This window comes from Scaptodrosophila lebanonensis, unplaced genomic scaffold (genome assembly GCF_003285725.1).
Source record: "Scaptodrosophila lebanonensis strain 11010-0011.00,11010-0021.00 unplaced genomic scaffold, SlebRS2 tig00000001-arrow-pilon, whole genome shotgun sequence".
Classification (NCBI taxonomy): domain Eukaryota; kingdom Metazoa; phylum Arthropoda; class Insecta; order Diptera; family Drosophilidae; genus Scaptodrosophila; species Scaptodrosophila lebanonensis.
This window is the reverse complement of record NW_022060529.1, coordinates 20,071,502-20,094,109: the sequence shown is the minus strand read 5'-3', so window position 1 is coordinate 20,094,109 and position 22,608 is coordinate 20,071,502. Positions and strand designations below refer to the sequence as shown.

Below are 22,608 nucleotides of genomic sequence, written 5' to 3'. Positions count from 1 at the left end.
TTTAATTAAATTCAATTTCGTTAGTTACATCAAGTAATATTTTTATGTCATCTTCAGGTAGAGAAACTATTCATTTCATGAGGTATTTTATAGTTCTTTCGATAGGTGTGTAATTTGATTGATAAGTCTTAGGTCACCTATCCCTCTGGATACACCCCTGTATGTGCGTATATATAGTACATATATATGTACATACTAGTTTGGCGCAGGCCAAATCCAAACTCTGCGCATTGGCATACTGGTGTTGTGAAACCGTCAAACGACTAGTTTTGAATAAATTCACTTAAATACTTAATTGCACTTTAATTATGGGAAAATAACTAGACGAATACAAATTAAGGCCCAATTGTTATGGTAAAAAATTAAAAAAAAACAAATTTAAAACGCATGTATAAAAAATATATATGTATATAACCGAAAAATGTATTTTTCCATTATTTGGCGGTTATCCCAATTAGAATTCATTTAGTAGAGAGTATCGGTATTTCGGTTATCGATATTTGGACATTTGACACATGTTTGCCAGGGCTGCGAGACTGTTTTGGTTACCTAAACACGAAATGGGAAGTTCGTAATCGTAATTCTTTTAAGGATATTGTCAATATATTGCAGTATAGCTAAATTAAGACATTAGTGTTACGTGCTCAGGATTGATTTCGGGGCCTAAATAAGTCCTCACCGGCATTGATTCTACATGCAGGTAGCTTAAAACAATTTGTTTTGAAGAACATTCATATGCACACTACATACATACCTATTATAATATTTCTACTTAGATATACATAGCGACATGGCCCTTGCTAAGATCGTACGCAGTTTAAGGACTTTATCGGTTAACATGACCCGGCACAGTTTGTACTCGACAGCAGCAACGCGATGCTCTGTAACGTCCTTATATGAAAAAAATCAGGAAATATGTGAATACGTTCCATTAACTAGTCATCCATTTGGGCAAAGATGCATTATAAAAAGATCTGTACATGAAAGCAGTCGTCCAGAGACCTCCAATGAAACCGAAAAGAGACCTGAAGACTTGGAGAGAGTCTTCACTGTGCTCAAAAACACACTGCCCAAATTGTTTGTGGAACCGCTTGATTATTCGATTTACAGTCCGAACCTTATTTTTCAAAACAACATCACTGGCAAGCACACAGTGGGACTCTACCACTATGTCAAACAAATTGCTATATTACGGACCGTTGGTCATCTAAAGTATGCCTATGTGAAATTTGAAATATTAAAAATTACGAAGCATCCTGAAGACTACACAGTGCGCATAAGATGGCGAGTGCGAGGCATATCTGGTCTAAAAGTAATGTTTCAATTTTGGAAATACAAAATCTGGGAACTGAAACAAGTTTTAGATGACCAAGAAGCTTGGTATGATGGCTTTTCCGTCTGCTACCTAGGCTCCGACGGCCTAATCAGCAAACACATCGTCGACAAAGTCATGCCAGATGAGAGTCGCGAGGCAGTGGACAACAGCTCCTCCACAACGTTGCCAACTGGATCCTTGGCCGCAACTGCTTCCCAAAAGATACATTTTCAGTCATTGCTTAGTAATAATAATTAATTTATTTATTAGATTCGCATAATTAAATCCACTCTGCGTTTCTGTTAATATGGCCAGTCTTGTTAAAGGAAGAACCATAGTTGTATTATTTGTTTTTGGGTGCTATTGCTTAAATGCGTAGACAGAGCCTTTTTTGATGTACCTATATGGACGCAGCCGAATACGTTTGGCAAACGCGCTAATATAGGGCTTCTCCTTGTTGTATTCAATATTGCTTTGCATAGATCCCTCTGTTTCAAGGAATATATCAAAACTATATATTGTGCGGAAAAGTTGGACGTAAAGGAAATTATCATTAGGATCCAAATGTTTGGGTTGAAGCGAATTAGTCCAACATTCCATCATCTGTGAAAACATAAATAAATATAAAAAAGGGAAGGTTTTTGTTATTCAGATATTAGTTATATACATATATAAATTGATTAACCCACCTTAATTGCCGAGTTATTTTTTGAGGTATGACATCCGTTCCAATGTATGCTCAATACCCAAATTGGCATTTCCATAGGGTAATTACTGGGTATCTGAATAAAGCACTCCATTTTGGCAGAGCCACGTACTACTACAGCACGATATGTACTATATGTGATGCACTTTGTATCAGACATATAATTTATTGCATCAGCATTCTGATGGTGGAATTCATCTAAAGTGATTGCCGTGCATTGGACAAGGCTACATGCCAACCCAGCCGGGTAGATATTTTCTTTCAAAGAGTAGAGGTCAATGTCTTTATATGTTAGGCCTCGTATTTGTTGAGTTAGTTTTAGCCACGAGTTCCAACGACTCCTTATACGTGTTATAACCTCACGGGTACAATTGTGCAAATTTAGTTCATGTTTATAAAGTTTCGACTTATTGACTGTTGGTATTGAGCACATACTTTGTAACCAACAATAAGGATAGCCGAAATCATTCTTTATCAAGAAATCCATACAATCCTCCGACGTCATGTTTAAATTCTGTAACTGTTTAATATATTCATATAATATATTATGGACGAAATGTATTATTTTTAATATAGGTACCTCATAATCTATTCCTGAGATTGGAATCTCATCACCCAAATCATTTGGATATAAGTGTCTAAGGAGGTCCTGTACAAAATTGGCATCACTACAAGAAAATGTTGGAATGACAAATAATTTAGATTTTGCGTGTAATTCTTACCCCTGATGATTATTGTTGCTCGAGCAACAAAACTCTGCACGCACCGTTGTACATTTAAGTCGTCCCCAATACCGTATTATTAGCAATAAATGATAGGGACTATCTGCGCTTCCAATCTGTTATTAATTATGAGCAAAATTATATAGGATGGCTGATTTTCATTTTCAAATTAAGATAAAATATCTGTAACTTACAATGACTTTTATATGCAAAGGATGAGGTTCCAGACTTCGGTTTTGCAAGTTCTCCATCGAACTTTCAGATGAATTATTTTCGTCTAAAAAATGACGCCGCTCTCCCCCGCTCGTCGACTGTTTGGATGCCCGCTCTTTTGCCATTAACAATTCTTGCATTTGAGCATCACTTTCAAATCCGACTACTTCAGCTTTAAATGAAGAGTCATCGAGGACACGTTGGAGGGATTGCATGTTGATGAAAAGCAAATATAAAGGCTTGGGAAGATATTTAACAACTGTCCCAAGTTTCCATTCAACATCCAGAGACAGCTGCAAAGCATCGTGCAATGGTTTAGTGGATTCCATCAACGTGCGTAGTGCAGGAGCAAACGATGTGTACCTCTGGGCCTGGCTGAGGTTGTCCTGCAAAAGTTCCTGCTTGGATGACAACAAGATGTTGTATTGGGAATCAAGAGCCTTTCGTAATTTTAACTCGCACTCCAAGCGGTGTAGATGCTTTTTATGGCTAGACATTTCAGGTTGTTCTTTGGGGGTGTTTGGAAACTTAATAGAATACTCTTCATCAGAGAGTAGCTCCAAATTGAACTTTGCGCCGAAGTTCTTGCAACGAATAATTTCTTTTTTCAAATGACTAACTTCATACAACAAATTTTGCAACTGGAGTCGACTTAGGTCCACCTTGGACTTCTCCATATGCAATTCATCTCGTCCGGCTTTTATACTTCGTTTGACCTCTCGATTTGAATGCTTCAGAGCTACAAACAACAAAGCAGCAGAAGATCTTTTCCCCTCAACATTAAGCCCCTGAAATATTATAATTAATGATTATTAAAACAATACAAAGGGTTTATATTACTGGTAGCATACGTTAGCTTTCATTTCGAACATTTCATCCATTGCTTCTCGCAGCTTCTCAAACTGATTATTTAGTACTTCCACCATTTTGTTATCTGTAAATTTATTTAAGGTGTTCAACATTAACGAGAGTATACAATAATAACTATAATATAGCATGCATTATTTCTATACACGTTTGTATTTGTATATGCACATGAATAAATAAATATCGTGTTTCAATTTAATGTGTATGCAACGAGTGTATATTAATACCAATACCCACCATGTTCTTCGGACGATGCCATAGCCTACAATTATTTAAACAAATTTGCTTAACTTCTACTTTTATTCTTTTTAATGTCAACATGCGAACTTATATGACGATAAATATCCAATTATTTACTAAATGCACTATCAATATCGAAAGTGTTGCACAACGTAATAAAACGCACTGCGCGCTATCCTTTGAATATTATTGACTTGAGTAATAAATTAAAAAGTTAAAAATAAAAAAATATTAAAAGTGTTTAATAATAAGAGCACAATGGGATCTTGCATTGCTCCTATGTATGTACATCGTTCTTATTCTAATGAGCAAAATTACATAATTTGGTAGTGACTAAAAATAAAACTATCGATATTATAGATAGTACAACTCTAGTGTCCGGTCTTTTAATGTGTTGGGTATATTTACAAATAACGATTTCATTTAGGCTGGATCTTTTCAACGAGATAGATTTTTATTAAAATGCTCCAACTGGCGCAATTACGTAAAGCATTTACGCTAAGTTCAAGTCGCAGGTTTCAACACACCCTCATGCGAAGCGAATTAAAAGTAAATTAATATATCAATGAGTATATTCCGTAATAAATTAAAGATATTTGTAGCATGGACAACCGGCAATAAAAAATACTTCCGTTGCAAAGTCGGATAAAGTTGTTGGGCGGTGGCTTGCAGGATGTAGTGGCATGGTGTTCGTGGCTGTTGGTCTGGGTATGAATGATTACATCAGCTTGGTGCAAAACTATTAACTTAAAGTCGACAGGTGGTGTCACAAGGCTTACAGAATCGGGACTGTCCATGGTTACATGGAAGTTGATGGGGGAACACAAGCCACGCAATCAATCTGAATGGATTGAAGAGTTTAAAAAATATCAACAGTATCCGGAGTTCAAACTGTAAGTAAAAATACATATGTATGTATGTTTAAACAATTGTATGTATTTGTACGGCTCTTAACAAGATAAGTAAAACACTAACAATTTCAAATATATATTTTTATTTTAGAAAAAATGCCTCAATGACTTTGGAAGAGTTCAAATTTATTTATATGATGGAATATATACACAGAATGTGGGGTCGTGCAATAGGCGCGGTTTTTCTAGTACCTGCTGCATACTTCTGGAAAAAAGGCTACTTTTGTGCAAAGATGAAGAAAAGTGTTGTAATACTAGGAACGTTGATTGGTCTTCAAGGTCTAATGGGATGGTATATGGTCAAATCTGGGCTAGAGGACCGCTTCCAAGATGTCAACGATGTGCCTCGCGTATCACAATATAGACTGGCGTCTCACTTAGCTGCTGCATTCGTTCTGTATGCTCTATTCCTATCAAAGTCGATGAGTAAGCTCATTCCATCTGAAGCATTAATGGCAACAGCCAAACGGACCTTCAATATTAAACCTCTGTCGCATTTAACGAAGGGCATGGTGTTTTTAACAGCAATATCTGGTGCATTTGTGGCTGGATTGGACGCTGGACTAGTTTACAATTCATTTCCAAAAATGGGCGATAAGTGGATACCAGAGGACCTCTTGCAGTTTCAGCCCGTTCAGAAAAATTTTACAGAAAACCCAACAACAGTACAATTTAACCATCGCATATTGGGCATTGCAACAGTTTCTTTGACGACAGTTTTGTGGCTGGTAACTAGGCGTATGCAATTGCCTAAGCGAGCTCGTTGGGCTATACATGCTGTAACTGCTATGGCGTGGACGCAAGCTACCTTAGGAGTGACGACTTTGTTGAACTATGTGCCCGTACCTCTGGCAACTGCACATCAATCCGGGTCATTAATTCTTCTTAGCTGTGCTGTTTGGTTGTCTCACGAACTTCGGCTTCTAAAGTATATTCCCAAATAATTTTATATAAATAAAATTAGAACTGCTGCAAAATAAATTTGTTATCGTATGTTTATAATACATAATAAAACTGAAATGATATTTCTGCGTCAAATTTGTGTAGTCTTCATCATTAGTTTACACCCCGTACATACTTAGAAAAATTTACGAGATGGCATTTAAAAATAAGTATTTTTCGTCTTTTTATATTAGGTCACCTGAAATTACTTTATATATATAAATGCAGAATGCAGCTATAATTACATAAATTACTTTAACAATTTGAGTTTATATACAATAATTCTACCAAATAAATCTGTACTTGATGCAAAAACAAATTTAATTTTAGAACATTTTTCTACAGATGTTTCGTGTTTCAGTTGGAAATTTTGAGGAGAATTAATATCTTCCGGGTAAAATGCCTCCTTGCCTAATAGCTTGTTATCCTCTGAAGAGTAAAGTAAGACAGTCGCATCTTGTCCAACAAATCCGCCCTGAAACTGAAAGCAAAATCCGCTGATAGCTTGAGGCTCGTCAAACGAAAGACTTATCCATTGGGGTAATCCCTAAAACAATGGGGTAAACCCTAAATTAAAGTTATTTAATTTTAAATATTCTTTAAAAACTTACCTCATCTGAGCTCCAAGCCGTGTCTTCTGTCTCATCAAACATAAATTGCTTACCATATTGTTTTGTTTCCTTATTCAGAACAGAGCTAACGCTAGGTCATATAAATTATATTTCGACTTATAAAACATATTTTAAATATGTATATGCTTGATAATACCTGCACCGAAACCCAATATCGTTCAATACATCCATGGAATTAGAATTACAGTCCAATATGTACATTCCTATCTACATATGTATGTATGTTTACATATTTATTTGGTATCGATAAATATTTCCGATAGTAATAATTGTTTTAGAAATACATCACATTATTTATTTCATTTGTATTTATTATTGTTAAAGATGTGTGTTTTAGAAATACAAGTACACTTAATATGTATGTAGATAAACAATAATTAATTATTGCATTGAGCTTATTTTTGAACCATTAGTTCAAAACTTCTAGCTCATTTATTTTAGCCTACGATAGCAAATTGTGAACTTTTGTGCGAATGAGAAATAACCATTCCTGAAACTATTTCCAAATATCGAAATGATTAAAGCTATCTTGGTGTTTAACAATCATGGAAAACCAAGGCTGTCCAAATTCTATCAATACTTTGTAAGTATATAAAAGCTTATTTACATATGTACATATGTGTCCACTTTTGTAAGCACATATGTGTGCATACATATGTATGAATATTTATGGACTAATATTCAATTGTTCACAAACAGGATGAAAGTCTGCAGCAGCAAATAATCAAGGAGACGTTTCAACTTGTTTCGAAGCGCGACGATAATGTTTGTAATTTTCTTGAAGGCGGCAGGTATTTGAGATAAATCATAAATATGAAATGCGCTAACTATTGTTTATATTTACCACAGTCTTATCGGTGGTTCAGATTATAAACTCATCTATCGACATTATGCCACCTTGTACTTCGTTTTCTGCGTTGATTCCTCCGAGAGTGAGTTAGGTATTCTGGATCTGATACAAGTTTTTGTCGAAACTTTAGACAAATGCTTTGAGAATGTTTGTGAACTGGATTTGATATTTCATGCCGATGCAGTCCATCATATTCTTTCTGAGTTGGTAATGGGTGGGATGGTACTGCAAACCAACATGACTGATATAATGTCCAGAATTGAGGAACAAAACAAGCTGGTTAAACAAGAAGCCGGTATATCAGCAGCTCCAGCACGGGCCGTAAGTGCTGTAAAGAGCATGAACATTCCCCAGCAGATTAAGGATATAAAGTTGCCTGCCATTAAGGACTTAAAGTTCTGACCATGTAATTGTAAGTGTCTTTAAATATTTTTATAAGCAACATTTGAAATAATAATTCTTCATAGCGTCATTAAAAGAAAAGTTGTTTTTTTATTTATGTCATTTTAATGCTTATAATTATAAATAATAATTGGGAACTACATTTTTTACAGCATACGACATGTCTACCAATCCCAATTGTTATCATCTCAACAAAAAATATGAGAGTGCTATATATGGGTGTTCCTTGGAATGCAATTTCGGGTCTTATCAATTGCAAAGAGTTAATAAAGATAAAATCTCCAATGACCAAATTACAGTTGAAAGTTGGTTTAATAATCATTCCGCATCCGATGACTAACACGCAAACATTATTGTGCTTAAAATTAAGTTATATTCATTTTAAAGTGTTTGATAGAAATATTTAAATAAATAATTATAATAAAGATAACATAATTATAATCATTTGAAAAATAACTAAAAACAATAAGTAAAATATTACATGTATGTTACAATTAATTTCTGAGTAGTCAGTAAGGAATTAGGTAATAAAGTTCATAATATATGTACATATACATATCGGAGATGTTGATTCCAGAGTCATTTTATATTTTCTTTTTAATACCTTTCAGACCAACAAGGAACTTTTAGCCTGACTGGCTACTAAACTTTCCTCAACCGGGTCATTGGGTTCCCACAGCCATTTCTTGGTCAATTTTTGGCCGCACATGGCTGAGAGTTGGGACACAGCTAACATGATTATTATTATAATTTAATTATATGCCTTTATTTTTTAAAATTTTTATCTTTTCTATTTATTTTTTGTTAGATATAGTAACGTATTTGACTACTCTGGATGTGATTCGGGCACAGAAAATAATATCCTCTCATCATGTCGGATTCGTTGTTCCGTCGTCGTACCATATATATATTCCGAATTTTTGTTTAGTTTTAAAAAAATCGACGGTTTTGTTTCCTGACGAATAATTAAATAAAATATTTAATTTAAGTATATGAATAAAATGGAAAAGTTCTACTAAAATAATTAAAGCAATCCTACTACTTTCTTGTAAAATATGATATTTTAATAGCCAACTTCTTGAATTTTTCCTGATTATTTATTCATCATATCGTTAAAACAAAAAAAATTTATGGAAAACAATTATAGGAGACGTTTGAGTTATGTATAAAATCTTATAGCGGTTTGTATTCCGCGAAAGTATCGATAAATGTAATCAGCTGTATTTGCCCGAAAGTATCGATACATATGTACATGTAGGTATTTCTGCAAGCCATTGTGGGGCAAAACGACATTACCACCAGTTTGCTTGCATAATAAATTTCGCTTTCAAAGTTCATCAAGTTTCACAAAAGTTGAGAAGTATTTCGTCATGCAGTGTCCGTTCTTGAGCCGTTTTAACCCAAATTATGTACGCAATTATGCTGAAGTATTGTACCAATCTTATGGCATGTACTGTCCGGTAATTGGAAAATCTGCTGAGAAAAAACTTTCACTTGTCTCTACGCCATTTGCGTCAGCTCCAACAAGGTCAGACAATCGACGACGTGTGCATGATGTAAGGAGTGGCCGTACCCATGACAACGTAGTTGCCAAGACCAAAGATACTTTTCAATATGAAAGGTTCTTTAACGAGCAGATTATGAAGAAAAAACGAGATCACTCGTATAGGGTTTTTAAAAGAGTAAACCGTTTGGCTGGCGATGGCCTCTTTCCCCATGCACTTGAATATTCATCTCAATCGGAACGCCCTATAACCGTTTGGTGCTCCAATGATTACCTCGGTATGTCTGCGCATCCGAAAGTGAAACGGGCCGTACAGGAAGCCCTTGAAATGCATGGGTCTGGGGCAGGTGGGACACGAAATATTTCAGGAAACTCTTTACATCATGAGAGGCTTGAGAACAAGCTGGCCGAGCTTCACCAGAAAGAAGCCGCTCTATTGTTCACCTCATGCTTCGTAGCGAACGATTCTACGCTCTTCACTCTTGCAAAGTTGCTGCCTGGGTGCCATATTTTCTCGGATGCTGGAAATCATGCCTCAATGATTCAAGGAATAAGAAATAGTGGCGTTCCAAAGCATATCTTTCGTCATAACGATGTCAATCATTTACATACGCTCCTTAAGCAAATGGATAAAAGCACTCCGAAAATCGTTGCATTTGAAACCGTACATTCCATGACTGGTGCAATATGTCCAACTGAAGAGCTGCTCGATGTGGCCCATGAGTACGGCGCAATTACTTTCATTGACGAAGTTCATGCAGTGGGACTGTATGGCGACCACGGTGCTGGAGTTGGTGAACGGGACGAAGTTTTACATAAAATGGATATTATATCTGGAACATTGGGAAAAGCGTTTGGTAACATTGGTGGGTACATCGCTGGAACTTCGAATCTAATTGATATGATACGATCGTACGCTGCCGGATTCATTTTTACCACTTCACTGCCACCCACTGTCCTTTGTGGGGCACTGGAAGCAGTTAATATATTGGCCTCGGAGGAAGGTCGCCAGCTACGTAGCTTGCATCAAAGGAATGTTTCCTATTTGAAAAACTTGCTCAAAAGAGAAGGTAAAGAAAAAGAGAGATGTATGTTTTAAAAACTCAACTTCATTGCATTGTTGAATTTATTCTGAATCCAATGTAAATGAAATAATAGTTATTTATTTAATCCAAACCCTGAAACATTGTATTTAAAAGCAAAAAAAAAACAATTTATTTTCAGGATTTCCCGTTGAGGATACACCAAGCCACATTATTCCCATTAAAATTGGAGACCCCTTAAAGTGCAGCCAAATCTCGAATATGTTAATGGATCAATTTGGGCATTACATTCAATCTATAAACTACCCAACAGTGGCGCGAGGCCAGGAGAAACTTCGTTTAGCACCCACACCTTTCCATACTTTTGAAATGATGAATTTGCTCGTCACGGATTTGAAAAAAGTTTGGGATATACTTAATTTATCTATTAATGTTCCACTCACCCCAGAAGGATGCATGTTTTGCAATACGGACAGCTGTCTGCACCAAGATACTTGTCCAGATTTGGAGTGTGGTATCCCGAATTGCCCACGTTTGGCAGTAGCAGCTGCATAGTAAATGAATTCGTAATATAACCAATAGAAAAAAATGTGTTGTTAAACACAGAGGTATTGGCTACGGTGTTTTGGGTTATTGGAATACATAATATATGTAGATGGGTTTATTGCAAAATCTCAAAATAAATATCTTATTGTTTATTTGCAAAAAGGTGTTTGAATATACTTAAATGTTGGGAAAAGGGATTTTTATTAAACTGTGGGCACAATAATGTAAAATTAAGCTTTGAAGTCTTGTCTCTTTGAAATTTGCCAAAATATGGAGCTGAACTACCTCGCAGGTGAACTTAATCACATAGTTCACAATATATTCAATTAAATATCGAATAGTTCGATATTTTTCATCGCAACAAAAACTAGTTGTTGTGTAGTATATAAATAAAATCAGCGGCGACGAAATTATTTTCATTGCGGATGTTATATTTGTTTCCATCAAAAAAGTGTAATAGAACTGGGATTTATAAAAAGTCATTAGCTCTACTGAATATGATAAAAAGGGACCACATTTAAGATAATGCGGCCGAAGCCGACGCCCACAAAAAATTGGTTCACTCAAACGCCTTATTTTTGGTAAGAATTTATAATGAAGATACCGTATATTTAATCTCAAATATACACATAAAATTGCATACACTTGAATTTGCAGTTGGGCTCCCTATTAAGGAAACACAAACACACAATGTCAGAAGTAATTTCGAACACGCCCACGCCCCAAATGCTGACGACATCAACGTTAACGCCTACAGAGCCCATGCCCATGCAACCACCACCAACGTTTTCGTCAATAGGTGGCGGTACACAATCTAACGAACAGGGGCGGGATGTTATACTTAGAGCGTCAACAATTTTTGGAAATATTAAACATGAAACGCCGTTGGATCTCGATAATGAACACAACACACCTGAGACTGAGAACAATTTAAATTCAAACGACGATGAATTACAGTTTGCGGATAGCGCTAAGATTCGTCTTATGCCTACTATAAAATTGCTGGCTACGCCACATGCACCTGATCCTAAACGTAAATTTGTCTGCCCTTACGAGAACTGCACAAAGAGCTATGGCAAGAGCTCTCATCTGCGCTCTCACCTTACATGGCATACGGGTATTAAACCATTTGTTTGTAAGGAACCCAAATGCGGGAAGGGCTTTACTCGGTCCGATGAACTAAATCGACATTTGCGTACCCATACAGGAGAAAAACCTTTCGAATGTGTCCAGTGTACTAAAAAATTTTCTCGAAGCGACCACCTCACTAAGCATCTGGCGACCCACGATAGGCAGCTAAAGGAATGCACGGAAAAACGTTCGACACCTAATAATTCCAAAATGAAATCATCAAAGAAAACTGTACCCAATCTTGATTATGGTGGGGGTCTTCATTTTATGGCGGTACTCAGTGGAGGTGACTCAAATCAATCTCAAAATCAGCTTTCAGAGCACGTGATACACCATAAGCCGATAAAAATCAAATTGGAACGACCAGAACATAGTGACAAATATCAAATCGTACAACCCCTACCTGATAATCAGTTGTCCTCGTGCTTTAATACAAAACCTGATGTAAAATATGAGCCTGCTGAAGAAGTGGTAGACACCCTATCTCAACTACCGTCACAAGATGGCCCTGGAACCTATGGTATGCCTCAGTTTGTACAGGAACGACCATTTCGATGTCGAGAATGTGAGAAAAGATTTAAGCGACAAGATGATCTGAATCGACACATTCGTACGCACACAGGTGAAAAACCCTACGCATGCCCCGATTGCTGTCGTCGTTTCGTGCGGAGTGACCACTTAAAAAAACATCAGCAAACACATCAAAAAATTCGGTAGTTTCTTAAATATCCAATAAGTTACAAAGCCAGTGGTATCTGATTTAAATTGTATGTATTTTATTATAGTTAAATTTATGTTGTTCAGCTTGATCCTACCTAAATTGGTTTACAATTGCCGTATGGGATGTTTAGATCCAAAATTAATGGTACCACAGAACAAGTATGTAGTTTATTCTCCGCCTCTTATATGTACATATATATATATACATATATATTAATGAATCGGGTACGTTATTTTAAAAATTTCATTCTAGTGAGAATTTGCATGTGCCCCAAACGATCCATGAAAGAAGTAATTATGTGTGTATGCAGTGTTTGTTCATTTCAACGTTCGGAAATGCATGTCCGAAAAGTGCTTTAAAATTGAAGCCGGTGTCATTATTTCACCAAAAAAGATATGGGAACCGACACAAATTATTCGCAGTTTACGAATTTTAATTAATGTCCTAAAATTTTGCGTGTGAATTATATCTATGAATGTGTTTAGTTAACATATGTATGTATACTACGTCTATATGCACCCTAAAATCATGATTTCCTTTTTGAGATGAGACCACTAAATTAGTTCTGACATAAGTACATACTTATGTGAATTTTGTTTGGTTTGTGGTTGCAATCATGGGTTTTGGGCATCGTATAAACATTGTATCAGAATTGTAGCGGGCAAATATTTTCCACGCAAATTTATTTTTAATGATTTATTTGTAATATTCACCAATGTTTTAAGCCAACATAAATATGAATATACATATGCCACTTTTCCAAAAAAAAAGAGTTGTCTTTATTCATCAGTAATAATTAAAGCTTCTTAAGATTGCTGAAATACATTGAGATCAACAACAGTAAGTTGCACTACATGGCTTCGGCGAAACCAAATCATTTTTCTAACTGTCAGGAGCAGCTGATGAATTTGGTAGCGATAGCAGCACCAAAGATAGAATAGTGCTGTGAAACTTAAAAAATGGAAATTGGATATCGATATGAAACTTCAATATATGTATTTACTATCGCAGTGTTCAATATGGTCACACTAGTAGCCAGGTTCACTCGATAAATATCGGGGTTTGTTTGTCGTGAAAGAAATGTGTGACTTTTCTAAATTATGGTCGTCGGACGTTGTAAAAATATTTCCAATATTATGTGGAAGCGTAAGCAAATGTACAATTTATTTTTGAATCAAATGTAATTTATTTGCCTTTGCAGACATCGCAAATCCTTCAATCGCCCAAAGAAGAAGTTTTCCAAAATGTTTGCCGGCAAATGTCGGAACTTGGTAGTGTTGGTATTGAAACATTGACTGACATTGTGAAGTTGGAAATGCGATCAACAATTCGAAATGTTATTGTGCCAAAGTTTTGGGTACATTTCCAAGTGCCTCGAAAGGAAACTGTTTCGGACCCAAATGCGCTGTTTGCAAAGTTCATTGAAGCCGTCAACGAGCTGCACGAAAGCTACCAATATCTGCTGCAAATGCAAACGCGACTAATACAACTAAATAGAAATGGTCCATCCAAAACTCTGGAAAAACAGGTAGTTGATGAGAATGGTACCAAAACGTGGTTGCGGGATGCAATGTTAGCGCAACTGCCACCTAACTTTGATGTTGTTATTGGTGCGTTCTACTCTGTTCATTTTCGACTTTTTACAAAAGATATATATTTCTCATCAAACACAATTGGTAAGTGTCATTTTTTTATACCTTCTACCCAAAGGGTGAAAAGTTTAGTATGCATGTATGTAACACACAGAAGTAGGCGCGGGAGACTCCACAATGTATATATATTCTTGATCAGGGTGACAAGCCAAGTCGATATAACCATGTCCATCTGTATGATCACAACAATCTCAGTAAACATAACCAATCTTGTGTTCCAGGTTTCCATAAGCCCTAGGCAAGTCAAGTTTGTTTTTACACCCTGTACCCAAATGGTAGCAAGACAAAACTAGTCAATATAGCCATGTCCGTCTGTATGGGATCTTATAAAGTATAGGAGCTAGAAGAATTAAACTTGGCATGTAGATCCTGCCGAAAAATACAACATTCGCGATTTTCCATAACTCATGTTAAGTCCCATTATGATAGGTCAAATTTAGTTTTGGCTCATTTCTGTACTGCCCAAAAACATAAACATATATATATACGATTCTGATCTAAATGCACGTTTTTGAAACTGTACATAAACATTTGCCTCCACTTATGTATGTATTAAATAATTTTTATTTGTTAAAATTAATTTTAAAGGTTTTTTTTTGTACGTACTTTTTTGCTTCTTGTGGAAGATACTAAAGGGTATTTAAGAGTTCAGCCCGCTAGACTCCTCCCTTCTTATTTTTATTTAATTTCATTAATTAACAAATTTCTTTTTTAAATTAATTTTTAAAATAACAATTTTTTTTCCTTTTTGTGAGAGTGGGTACAGGGTATTTCATTATCGAGCTTGCTCGATTTTAGCGTTTTCTCTTGTTTTTTTATTATTGTATTGACTATTTTAGATTCGGAAGTGCTGAGTGACCTCCCCTGTACTGGCTGTAATTTTGAAGTGCAAAAATGTTGCTGTCAGAAGCTCATTGAAATGGTAAACAAAACAAATCAGAAGCTTTTAGAATTGGGCCTCATTGACCGCTTGGCAGGAAGCTCAATGACGGCGTTAATTAAACAGAAAATAAAGGAGCACATTAACGATACCTGCCTTGGAATTTTCGATCGAAGCCACTTAAAAGAACTAGAAACGGTAAGATCAGATACGTTGTTTATGAATAGTGATTATTTATTAATTACCCTTTTCATTATAGTGGCTTCAAGATGTTATTATGTCTTGGTTGAGAAATATATTTACAGGGGGTAAACAATGTGATATTAACGAGTGTGAAACCATTCAAGGATTCAAAGTGAAATTGACGTACTTTATGTACGAAACATTTGCACAAAGCGTAATCAGTCGATTTTTTAGTATCATTATAGGTAAGTTATAATTTTAAAACCACTCCCCGTTGGGATAGCAACTATATTTAAACAAAAGAAAAAACTTAAAAATTATGAACTCAAACAAAATGTAATCGGGAATATTTTAATAACTTATATTCATACCCATACGTTTTGAGCTGAAGCTTACCATTACTGAACGAATTTTCGCGTTTTGTTTATTGAAATCAAAGCTGCTCCACGTTGGCAGTTTTTATTATTGTTTTACCCTACTATTACTTATTTCGGTCCGTAATCTAATCTTTAGATCTGCACGAGTATTTTTATTTCTGCAGGTAAATAATATGATTATATACACCAAAACACTCTTTGTTTCTGAAGTGATTCCAAATAAAAATATGTTTGAACTTATTTCAGACAATTACACCATGAAAAAGAGCTTAAAAATCGTTGGCTACTTTTATAATTGTTACTATTTGGTTTCTGTCATAATATTAAATAAGTATTTATTTTATATACACGCTTCGTTTGGGCTTGTTCCAATAAATCACATTTGTATTTTTACAAAAAGGTTTAACATTTTTATTTATTACATAAAAACATTTATATGTATTTAGATTATCCTGATTCTACACCAGCCATTAACGATTTGAAGATTTGCATGGAAAAAATAGACATGAGGGTATACATAACAAAAACTCTCAGAAATGCATTAGAAGCTAGACTTCTTCATCCAGGCGTTAATACTATGGATATATTAACTGGTTACGTTGCGGCAATTAAAGCTATTCGCCATCTTGATAACACTGGAGTTATTTTGGAAATGGTAACGGCCCCAATAAAAGATTATCTTCGGAAACGTAATGACACAGTGAGACGTGTTGTTACTGGCCTAACTGAAGAGGGACCAACAGATTTGTCTGAAGAACTAGCGAAAGGTGAATCAGTTAAAGATGGAAAGGACAATACTACTGATGAATTGAGCAATTGGGAAAATTGGGAGCCTGATCCATTTGGAATTGATCCAAATATACTTCGAAATACTAGCTCAAAAATAATGCGATCAGCTGATATAATATCCATGGTAGTAGATATATATGGAAGCAAAGAGTTGTTTATGGTTGAGTATAGAAATTTAATGGCTGATAGATTGCTGGCGCAGCTTGATTTTAATTCGGAAAAGGAAATACGGAACTTGGAATTATTAAAAATACGATTTGGTGAATCACTCTTACATAGTTGTGAAGTAATGCTAAAAGATGTCACTGATTCTAAACGTATTAATTCGCATATTCATGGTGATGGAAACTGCAATGAAAGTAAGATTACATACATTAGACGAAAAAAAACTATTTATGAACTATTTAGCTTTAATTTAATTCTTACAGATCAACTATTTGATATCTCATCTTTAATTGTATCCGCACAATTCTGGCCATCATTTAATAAGGAGAGTTTACAGCTGCCTGAGGAAATTGAAAATGAGTTTAAAAAATATACAAAAGCGTACGAAGCGTACAAAGGAAATCGAACTCTTAACTGGCGCACAGTAACTGGTCGTGTTAATATTCTCATTGAAATCGGCGATCGTACAATGGAGATGACTGTGGCACCAACCCAGGCCGTTATAATATATCATTTTCAGAACAAAAGTAACTTAAGTGCTTTTGTCTATACTTCTGAGCTTTCTTAAGTTTATACATTTTTTCCAAGGTGAATGGGGTCTGGAAGAACTGAGCTCCCTGATAAAGGTCCCCCCATCCGCACTTAGGCGACGTATGAGTTTTTGGCAAAATCATGGACTGATTTCGGAGACACATCCTGGTGTCTTTACATTAATAGAAAAGGAATCTGAGAAATCACAATTTGAAGAGATGAATATAACAGACGCCGACGAAGAAGACCTGGAATCTGCAATGGCATCAGCTAGTGATCAAAGAGAGGAAGAGTTACAAGTATGCAAGACTCAATAAAAACAATGACAATGTGTATAATCGATTTTTCTTCGCAGGTTTTCTGGTCCTACATTGTAGGTATGCTAACCAACTTGGATTCAATGCCAATTGATCGAATCCATCAAATGCTGAAACTATTTGCATCTCATAGTGGAGGTGTCGAATTCACACAAGATGAGTTGAAACATTTCTTACAGCGCAAAGTACGCGAGCATAAGCTTTTGTTTTCAGGGGGTGTTTATCAGTTGGCTAAATAATTTTTGTTAGGTATGTAGCTTTAATTTGATAATAAATTATAAATATTTGGGTTTCAATTGTATTTTTCACCTTAATTTACTAAAATTTACATATGATGTGTACATATTTACATCGAGCTAACCATTTAATTAATGTTGGTCTTAATTTAAAAATAATGAACTTTTTTAAATTATAAAACTATTTTACATTTAAACAACGGTCCTTGTAGATCTTTTGTCGATGATCAGAGCAAAGAATGGGGTCCAATATTGTTGAAATACGTTGAATTCGTTGCTGAAATCTAGCACGATCGCGGGCATGCACTTGCCAATCCCCCTTTCGGGCCGCCCGGTATGCGTAGTCCCAGGTATACATAACATGAATTTTGGGCTCCAAATTAAAACGAACCTACAGAGAAATCCATTAACTTAATTCTTGAAAAGCATCTAATACAAAAATACCTTTTTCTTAAGTCCCACGGTACAATCGCATGCGTTGATTCCAGCATCATCATCAATGTCTTCCTCGTCGGTTTCCCCCTCGTAGCAGTTATCCTCATTGCAATTATCCTCAAAACATATAAAACTATCCTCACTGCTTTCAGATATGCTACGTTGATACTGAATCATTGGTTTTTTAAAACCTTCATAAAACATAGTTTCATGATCAGCCGCTGTTGAGCACCCGAGTAGCTCATCAGCATTATTATTGCTGTCATTCGACTTAGGACTAGAGGAAAATTCATCTTTGGAGCAAATAAAACGATTCCGTGCGCGAGGGTTTATATTAACAAAAAAGGAGCAAAATGTGGGTTCACTGCACAGGTCCATTTGATCTAGGTCGATCCCCTTCATGGTTATGGCATTGGGTGCACATTGATTCCAAGCTGTCTGTACAACTACATCTGCCATTAATTGCAAACTATTAAAGAGAATGTTTTCATCCCCCTTGCGCTCCTGCAGCAAATGTGATGGTTCCGGTTCTGGCATTTTTTTCTGCCTCCAGAATCCCTCCGCCTGAAGACGCGTTGGCGTAATAGAGGTGCTCATATTTGCGATTGTACGTAGTAGTACGAGCATATAGTCAAGCAGCGCCCCCATAAGCGTGTGAAATATCGACATGGAAATTTTTTGTATATCTATCCGGAACATAAATCAGCATGGGCAATTGCTTTGTGTAAGCCATTTTGTTGTATATTGTATTTTAATGGCAATATCCACAGCCACGATTAATGAACTGTTCCTTTATTCATTGTCTCTGGTCGTTGCATGTGAGTCAAAGATGAAATAATAGCTCGGCGCAGTTGCGAAATGTCGATGGCGGACATAAAATTCAATGAGTTTTTAGATTCGGTGAAACTCGTTTTTACATTCAAATTTCGCTGATACTGTTTCAATGCTGTCTTTCTCAATAGATTCCACAAAGAAATATTCAATTTATATACAATAACACCACTGATTTCACACGTTTTCAACAGAATTAATTCCATACTTTTCACCTTGTACTGCTGTGTTTGTGTTGGTAGTTCTATCATCAAAAGATATCACAGGGATAGTTTCAAAAAATAATCGAAATCGCGGGGATGGCGTTATCGATGGTGACTATATATTCAGTGTTGTTTTTGACTATTCGTTTTAGATTACTTTTATGCATGTTCATATGTTCATATACACGTACATACATATTACTAAATTTATAGGAACATTTTTGTCCTTTAAGTAAAAAAGTAGAAGTATAACTGACAGATTTATATATTCATGCTAAAAATTGGACAACCAGAAATTACAATATTGATTTATGAAGTAGACGTGCAAGGATCAGTATTGTGATTTGTCCCTTAGATGCATACGTATACACAAACATACATACATACATATGTATGTGTATACATATGTATGTATATTTAAATAAAAAAAATATACGATTTATTTACATATATATACATATATGAAAGTATTTACATATTATTATTCTTATTTTGTATTGCTTAAAGTCCCGTTTACTACTATCTTATGTATAATATTGTTCCTATCTTCATGAATGTTGAATTGTGTGAAACTAAATTATCATTATGTATGTACATATGTACATATGTAGATTGGAAAACCAAGGTGCTGAGATTGTAGGTTCCCCTTAGTGCTATCTTTTGCGTCAACCTAAATGTTCCAGGATAATATTTAAAAAAAGCATTTTAACGAAAATATTTTCATATATTTTTATATACATATGTATGTATGTACATACATATGAACATTAGTGCGCAGTTTGATATAAAAAAGATATGCATACATATAGATTTCAATATATTTACTGGTGTAAGAAGCATACATACATACATTTGTATGTACATACATATGTATGTATCAATTTAGCTGCGTCATTTGCTTACACATTCACAGATGTGTATATGTACATATGTATGTATGTATATGTATCACCTTACATACATACATAGTATATATACATATATGAACAACTAAAATATATGATTCTTTTTTATGTACAAATGTATGTGTTTATATACATATACATACATATGTATATGTATGTATATAAATGTACGCGAACACAGCTAAGGAACTGAACGCAACCAAACACAAACAGTCGAACACATAGATATATACATACATATGTATGTATGTATGTACATATGCATGTATGTATGTACGTTGATCTGTGCATACACATAATTCTTATATACACACATATGTATGTGGATGTGTGTATGTATACTGAACGAAACATATGATTAATACACACTGAACAGCTGATTCACAACTGCAGTCGAGTTGAATACTCACATCCGTGTTATATTTATGTACATAAATACCAAGGCACCCCCATACACGCATATACAATATTTGTGTATGCATGAAAGTGTATCTGTGTAAGTGTATACTGACCCTTCAGTACAAGTAACTAATACGCGAAATCGCTATCCACCTGACGCTACTATTTTCCTTTCAACTCAATCAAGTTTGTCTCAACATTTTCTACAAAGTTGGGATGGATTGGTAATTTACATATACCAAAAAGAAAAATTAAAAAATATGTATGTACATATATACAGATAATAAAATTGCGAGTCGACACTTTTTTGTTTGTGGAGTTTAAGTAGTTTATAACATAAATAAATGCACATTGTATGTATATTCTTATGTTTATTTTAGTTGTGTTATGAGTCCTTCACATTTATTTTATAAACGAACTTTTGACATTACACTATCCTTCCAACTATAAGCGACATTCTAAATTAGCTCTAAGGTAAATAGCGCAAACGGGCATTTTCCTATCCGCGAACTGCAGGTGTATACGTTACTCACAACTCAGCTGAAAAAACCATTGCAACTGTTGATAGCAAGCCATATAATCAGGCCCGTAGCCGGGCGCCGCTTTGTGTGAGGGCTAAATAATAAGCAGATCTTAAGAACAAAACGATATGCTGTCACATCTTATTCTAGATTGATTTTTGATCCTCTACCATCCTCAAATATTTATTTAGATCTAGAAACATTGAGCTTAGTATCCAGTTTTTTTTTGTTTTAAGCCCAATAAATAATAACAATTTGTATTTTGTATTTTGTTTTGACAATTAAATCCTGTTAGTGCTCATATGTACATGTTTAATCGGGATATGTCAGCTCGAAAGAACTAACCTCAATCTCTGCCAATGCTTTGCGTATAGCTGTTGTTTATTGGTTCAATTCCAACTCAATGAATATGTTAATAACAATTGCTTTTTATATTTATTTTATTTTAAAAACTTAGTTAACAAACTATATATGTACATATGTATGTAAATAGCTTTTAGCTAAATATGACACAGTATCGGGCCCATTTTTGTTCATATACAATATTGTTTAAAATAAACCTAGGTTCGAGTACTGTCCAAGTTGAATTCTCATCAAAAACGGCCTTCGGGCCCAGCTCTCCCGCTACCCGCGGTGCGTCACTGGCTAACGCATTGCTCTCAGACTGACTGCCAGTTACACATACATACAACATACGTATACATATTTACATACATATGCACACAACCATATGCCAGCCCGCTCATGACCACACTGTGCTTGCAAGTTTGAGTATCTGTGAGTAATATGCACACATATACATACACTTATATACATAAGTATGCGTGTACGTATGTACATGTGTGTATGTATACGCGTTCTGCGGGACTTCAACTCACTTGCAAGCAGTTCACTTGAACAGCTGTGAGCGATCGCAACCATTCGACGCAGCAACAAGCTCCACGACATAATAAACATCCACACATACATACACACTAATGTCTATATATACATAAGGAAACATATTAACGTATGTCGGTTTGTACAGACATGTACATGTTGTATGCACATATACAACAACAACAATAAAATTAAATATAAGAAGCAAAAAAAAATCATCTTTTGCGTAGTTTATTCGGTCGTCGGTCGCATTCGTTGGCTTATTCGTATCACATCGTGGGCTTCTACGCGTGTTTCTCGTCGCATTCGCTGGCTGGATTGCTCGCGCGGCGCTGTTGTTTGAATTCAGAGCTCCGCTGCAACAAAACCACTAACGCCAACGCCACCATAAACAAAACGTCTTCAACGAACACCCATTTTGATAAAAAAAAATCAAAACTGTTAATAAAATTAAATAACAAAAAAAAAAAAAAATTCAACTGTGTAAATACAACAAATGTGATTAAATAAACTGTAAAAGTATCTATGCACATGCATAGATCAATTATAATAAATAAGAC

General features: G+C 35.2%; 9 protein-coding genes across 10 annotated transcripts; 6 read left to right on the top strand and 3 right to left on the bottom strand.

Moving 5' to 3' along the window:
• The first annotated feature begins 558 nt into the window (after positions 1 to 558).
• LOC115623688 (uncharacterized protein C6orf136 homolog) lies at positions 559 to 1,644 on the top strand. The gene is made up of 2 exons (XM_030518162.1): positions 559 to 700; positions 777 to 1,644. Exon 2 carries the CDS (start codon positions 791 to 793, stop codon positions 1,571 to 1,573), a length of 783 nt encoding a protein of 260 aa, XP_030374022.1. The 5' UTR covers positions 559 to 700; positions 777 to 790; the 3' UTR covers positions 1,574 to 1,644.
• Positions 1,557 to 4,185, bottom strand: LOC115623677 (THO complex subunit 5). Its single transcript, XM_030518150.1, has 7 exons — positions 4,061 to 4,185; positions 3,808 to 3,890; positions 2,938 to 3,744; positions 2,744 to 2,859; positions 2,602 to 2,689; positions 2,005 to 2,541; positions 1,557 to 1,918 (listed from the first exon to the last, which is right to left on the bottom strand). The coding sequence occupies exons 1-7, from the start codon at positions 4,080 to 4,082 to the stop codon at positions 1,676 to 1,678; spliced, it is 1,896 nt and encodes a 631-aa protein (XP_030374010.1). The 5' UTR covers positions 4,083 to 4,185; the 3' UTR covers positions 1,557 to 1,675.
• Positions 4,186 to 4,458: 273 nt separating this feature from the next.
• Positions 4,459 to 5,955, top strand: LOC115630004 (cytochrome c oxidase assembly protein COX15 homolog). The gene is made up of 4 exons (XM_030526634.1): positions 4,459 to 4,612; positions 4,666 to 4,771; positions 4,824 to 4,956; positions 5,066 to 5,955. The coding sequence occupies exons 1-4, from the start codon at positions 4,526 to 4,528 to the stop codon at positions 5,916 to 5,918; spliced, it is 1,179 nt and encodes a 392-aa protein (XP_030382494.1). The 5' UTR covers positions 4,459 to 4,525; the 3' UTR covers positions 5,919 to 5,955.
• A 120-nt stretch (positions 5,956 to 6,075) lies between these two features.
• Positions 6,076 to 6,742, bottom strand: LOC115630014 (nuclear receptor 2C2-associated protein). Its single transcript, XM_030526641.1, has 3 exons — positions 6,685 to 6,742; positions 6,528 to 6,618; positions 6,076 to 6,463 (listed from the first exon to the last, which is right to left on the bottom strand). The coding sequence occupies exons 1-3, from the start codon at positions 6,717 to 6,719 to the stop codon at positions 6,167 to 6,169; spliced, it is 423 nt and encodes a 140-aa protein (XP_030382501.1). The 5' UTR covers positions 6,720 to 6,742; the 3' UTR covers positions 6,076 to 6,166.
• A 251-nt stretch (positions 6,743 to 6,993) lies between these two features.
• Positions 6,994 to 8,254, top strand: LOC115633957 (AP-3 complex subunit sigma-2). Its single transcript, XM_030531475.1, has 4 exons — positions 6,994 to 7,131; positions 7,248 to 7,339; positions 7,398 to 7,810; positions 7,953 to 8,254. The coding sequence occupies exons 1-3, from the start codon at positions 7,063 to 7,065 to the stop codon at positions 7,798 to 7,800; spliced, it is 564 nt and encodes a 187-aa protein (XP_030387335.1). The 5' UTR covers positions 6,994 to 7,062; the 3' UTR covers positions 7,801 to 7,810; positions 7,953 to 8,254.
• An 858-nt stretch (positions 8,255 to 9,112) lies between these two features.
• Positions 9,113 to 11,055, top strand: LOC115624396 (5-aminolevulinate synthase, erythroid-specific, mitochondrial). Its single transcript, XM_030519121.1, has 2 exons — positions 9,113 to 10,374; positions 10,529 to 11,055. Exons 1-2 carry the CDS (start codon positions 9,171 to 9,173, stop codon positions 10,900 to 10,902), a joined length of 1,578 nt encoding a protein of 525 aa, XP_030374981.1. The 5' UTR covers positions 9,113 to 9,170; the 3' UTR covers positions 10,903 to 11,055.
• A 268-nt stretch (positions 11,056 to 11,323) lies between these two features.
• LOC115625884 (zinc finger protein 135) lies at positions 11,324 to 13,494 on the top strand. 2 transcript variants are annotated; one of them, XR_003995555.1, is made up of 4 exons: positions 11,324 to 11,474; positions 11,551 to 12,737; positions 12,810 to 12,903; positions 12,998 to 13,494. XR_003995555.1 is itself a non-coding variant. In XM_030521107.1 (2 exons), exon 2 carries the CDS (start codon positions 11,584 to 11,586, stop codon positions 12,739 to 12,741), a length of 1,158 nt encoding a protein of 385 aa, XP_030376967.1. In that variant the 5' UTR covers positions 11,324 to 11,474; positions 11,551 to 11,583; the 3' UTR covers positions 12,742 to 12,855. The 2 variants fall into 2 exon arrangements, 1 of the variants encoding a protein (XP_030376967.1); XM_030521107.1 differs by lacking the exon at positions 12,998 to 13,494 and having other exon boundaries at positions 11,551 to 12,855.
• A 319-nt stretch (positions 13,495 to 13,813) lies between these two features.
• LOC115620967 (anaphase-promoting complex subunit 2) lies at positions 13,814 to 17,940 on the top strand. Its single transcript, XM_030514491.1, has 8 exons — positions 13,814 to 13,891; positions 13,947 to 14,421; positions 15,237 to 15,475; positions 15,537 to 15,705; positions 16,284 to 16,985; positions 17,055 to 17,318; positions 17,380 to 17,621; positions 17,678 to 17,940. The coding sequence occupies exons 1-8, from the start codon at positions 13,826 to 13,828 to the stop codon at positions 17,876 to 17,878; spliced, it is 2,358 nt and encodes a 785-aa protein (XP_030370351.1). The 5' UTR covers positions 13,814 to 13,825; the 3' UTR covers positions 17,879 to 17,940.
• A 13-nt stretch (positions 17,941 to 17,953) lies between these two features.
• On the bottom strand, positions 17,954 to 19,439 carry LOC115620978. The gene is made up of 2 exons (XM_030514501.1): positions 18,320 to 19,439; positions 17,954 to 18,266 (listed from the first exon to the last, which is right to left on the bottom strand). The coding sequence occupies exons 1-2, from the start codon at positions 19,007 to 19,009 to the stop codon at positions 18,057 to 18,059; spliced, it is 900 nt and encodes a 299-aa protein (XP_030370361.1). The 5' UTR covers positions 19,010 to 19,439; the 3' UTR covers positions 17,954 to 18,056.
• Between the last annotated feature and the right edge of the window lie 3,169 nt (positions 19,440 to 22,608).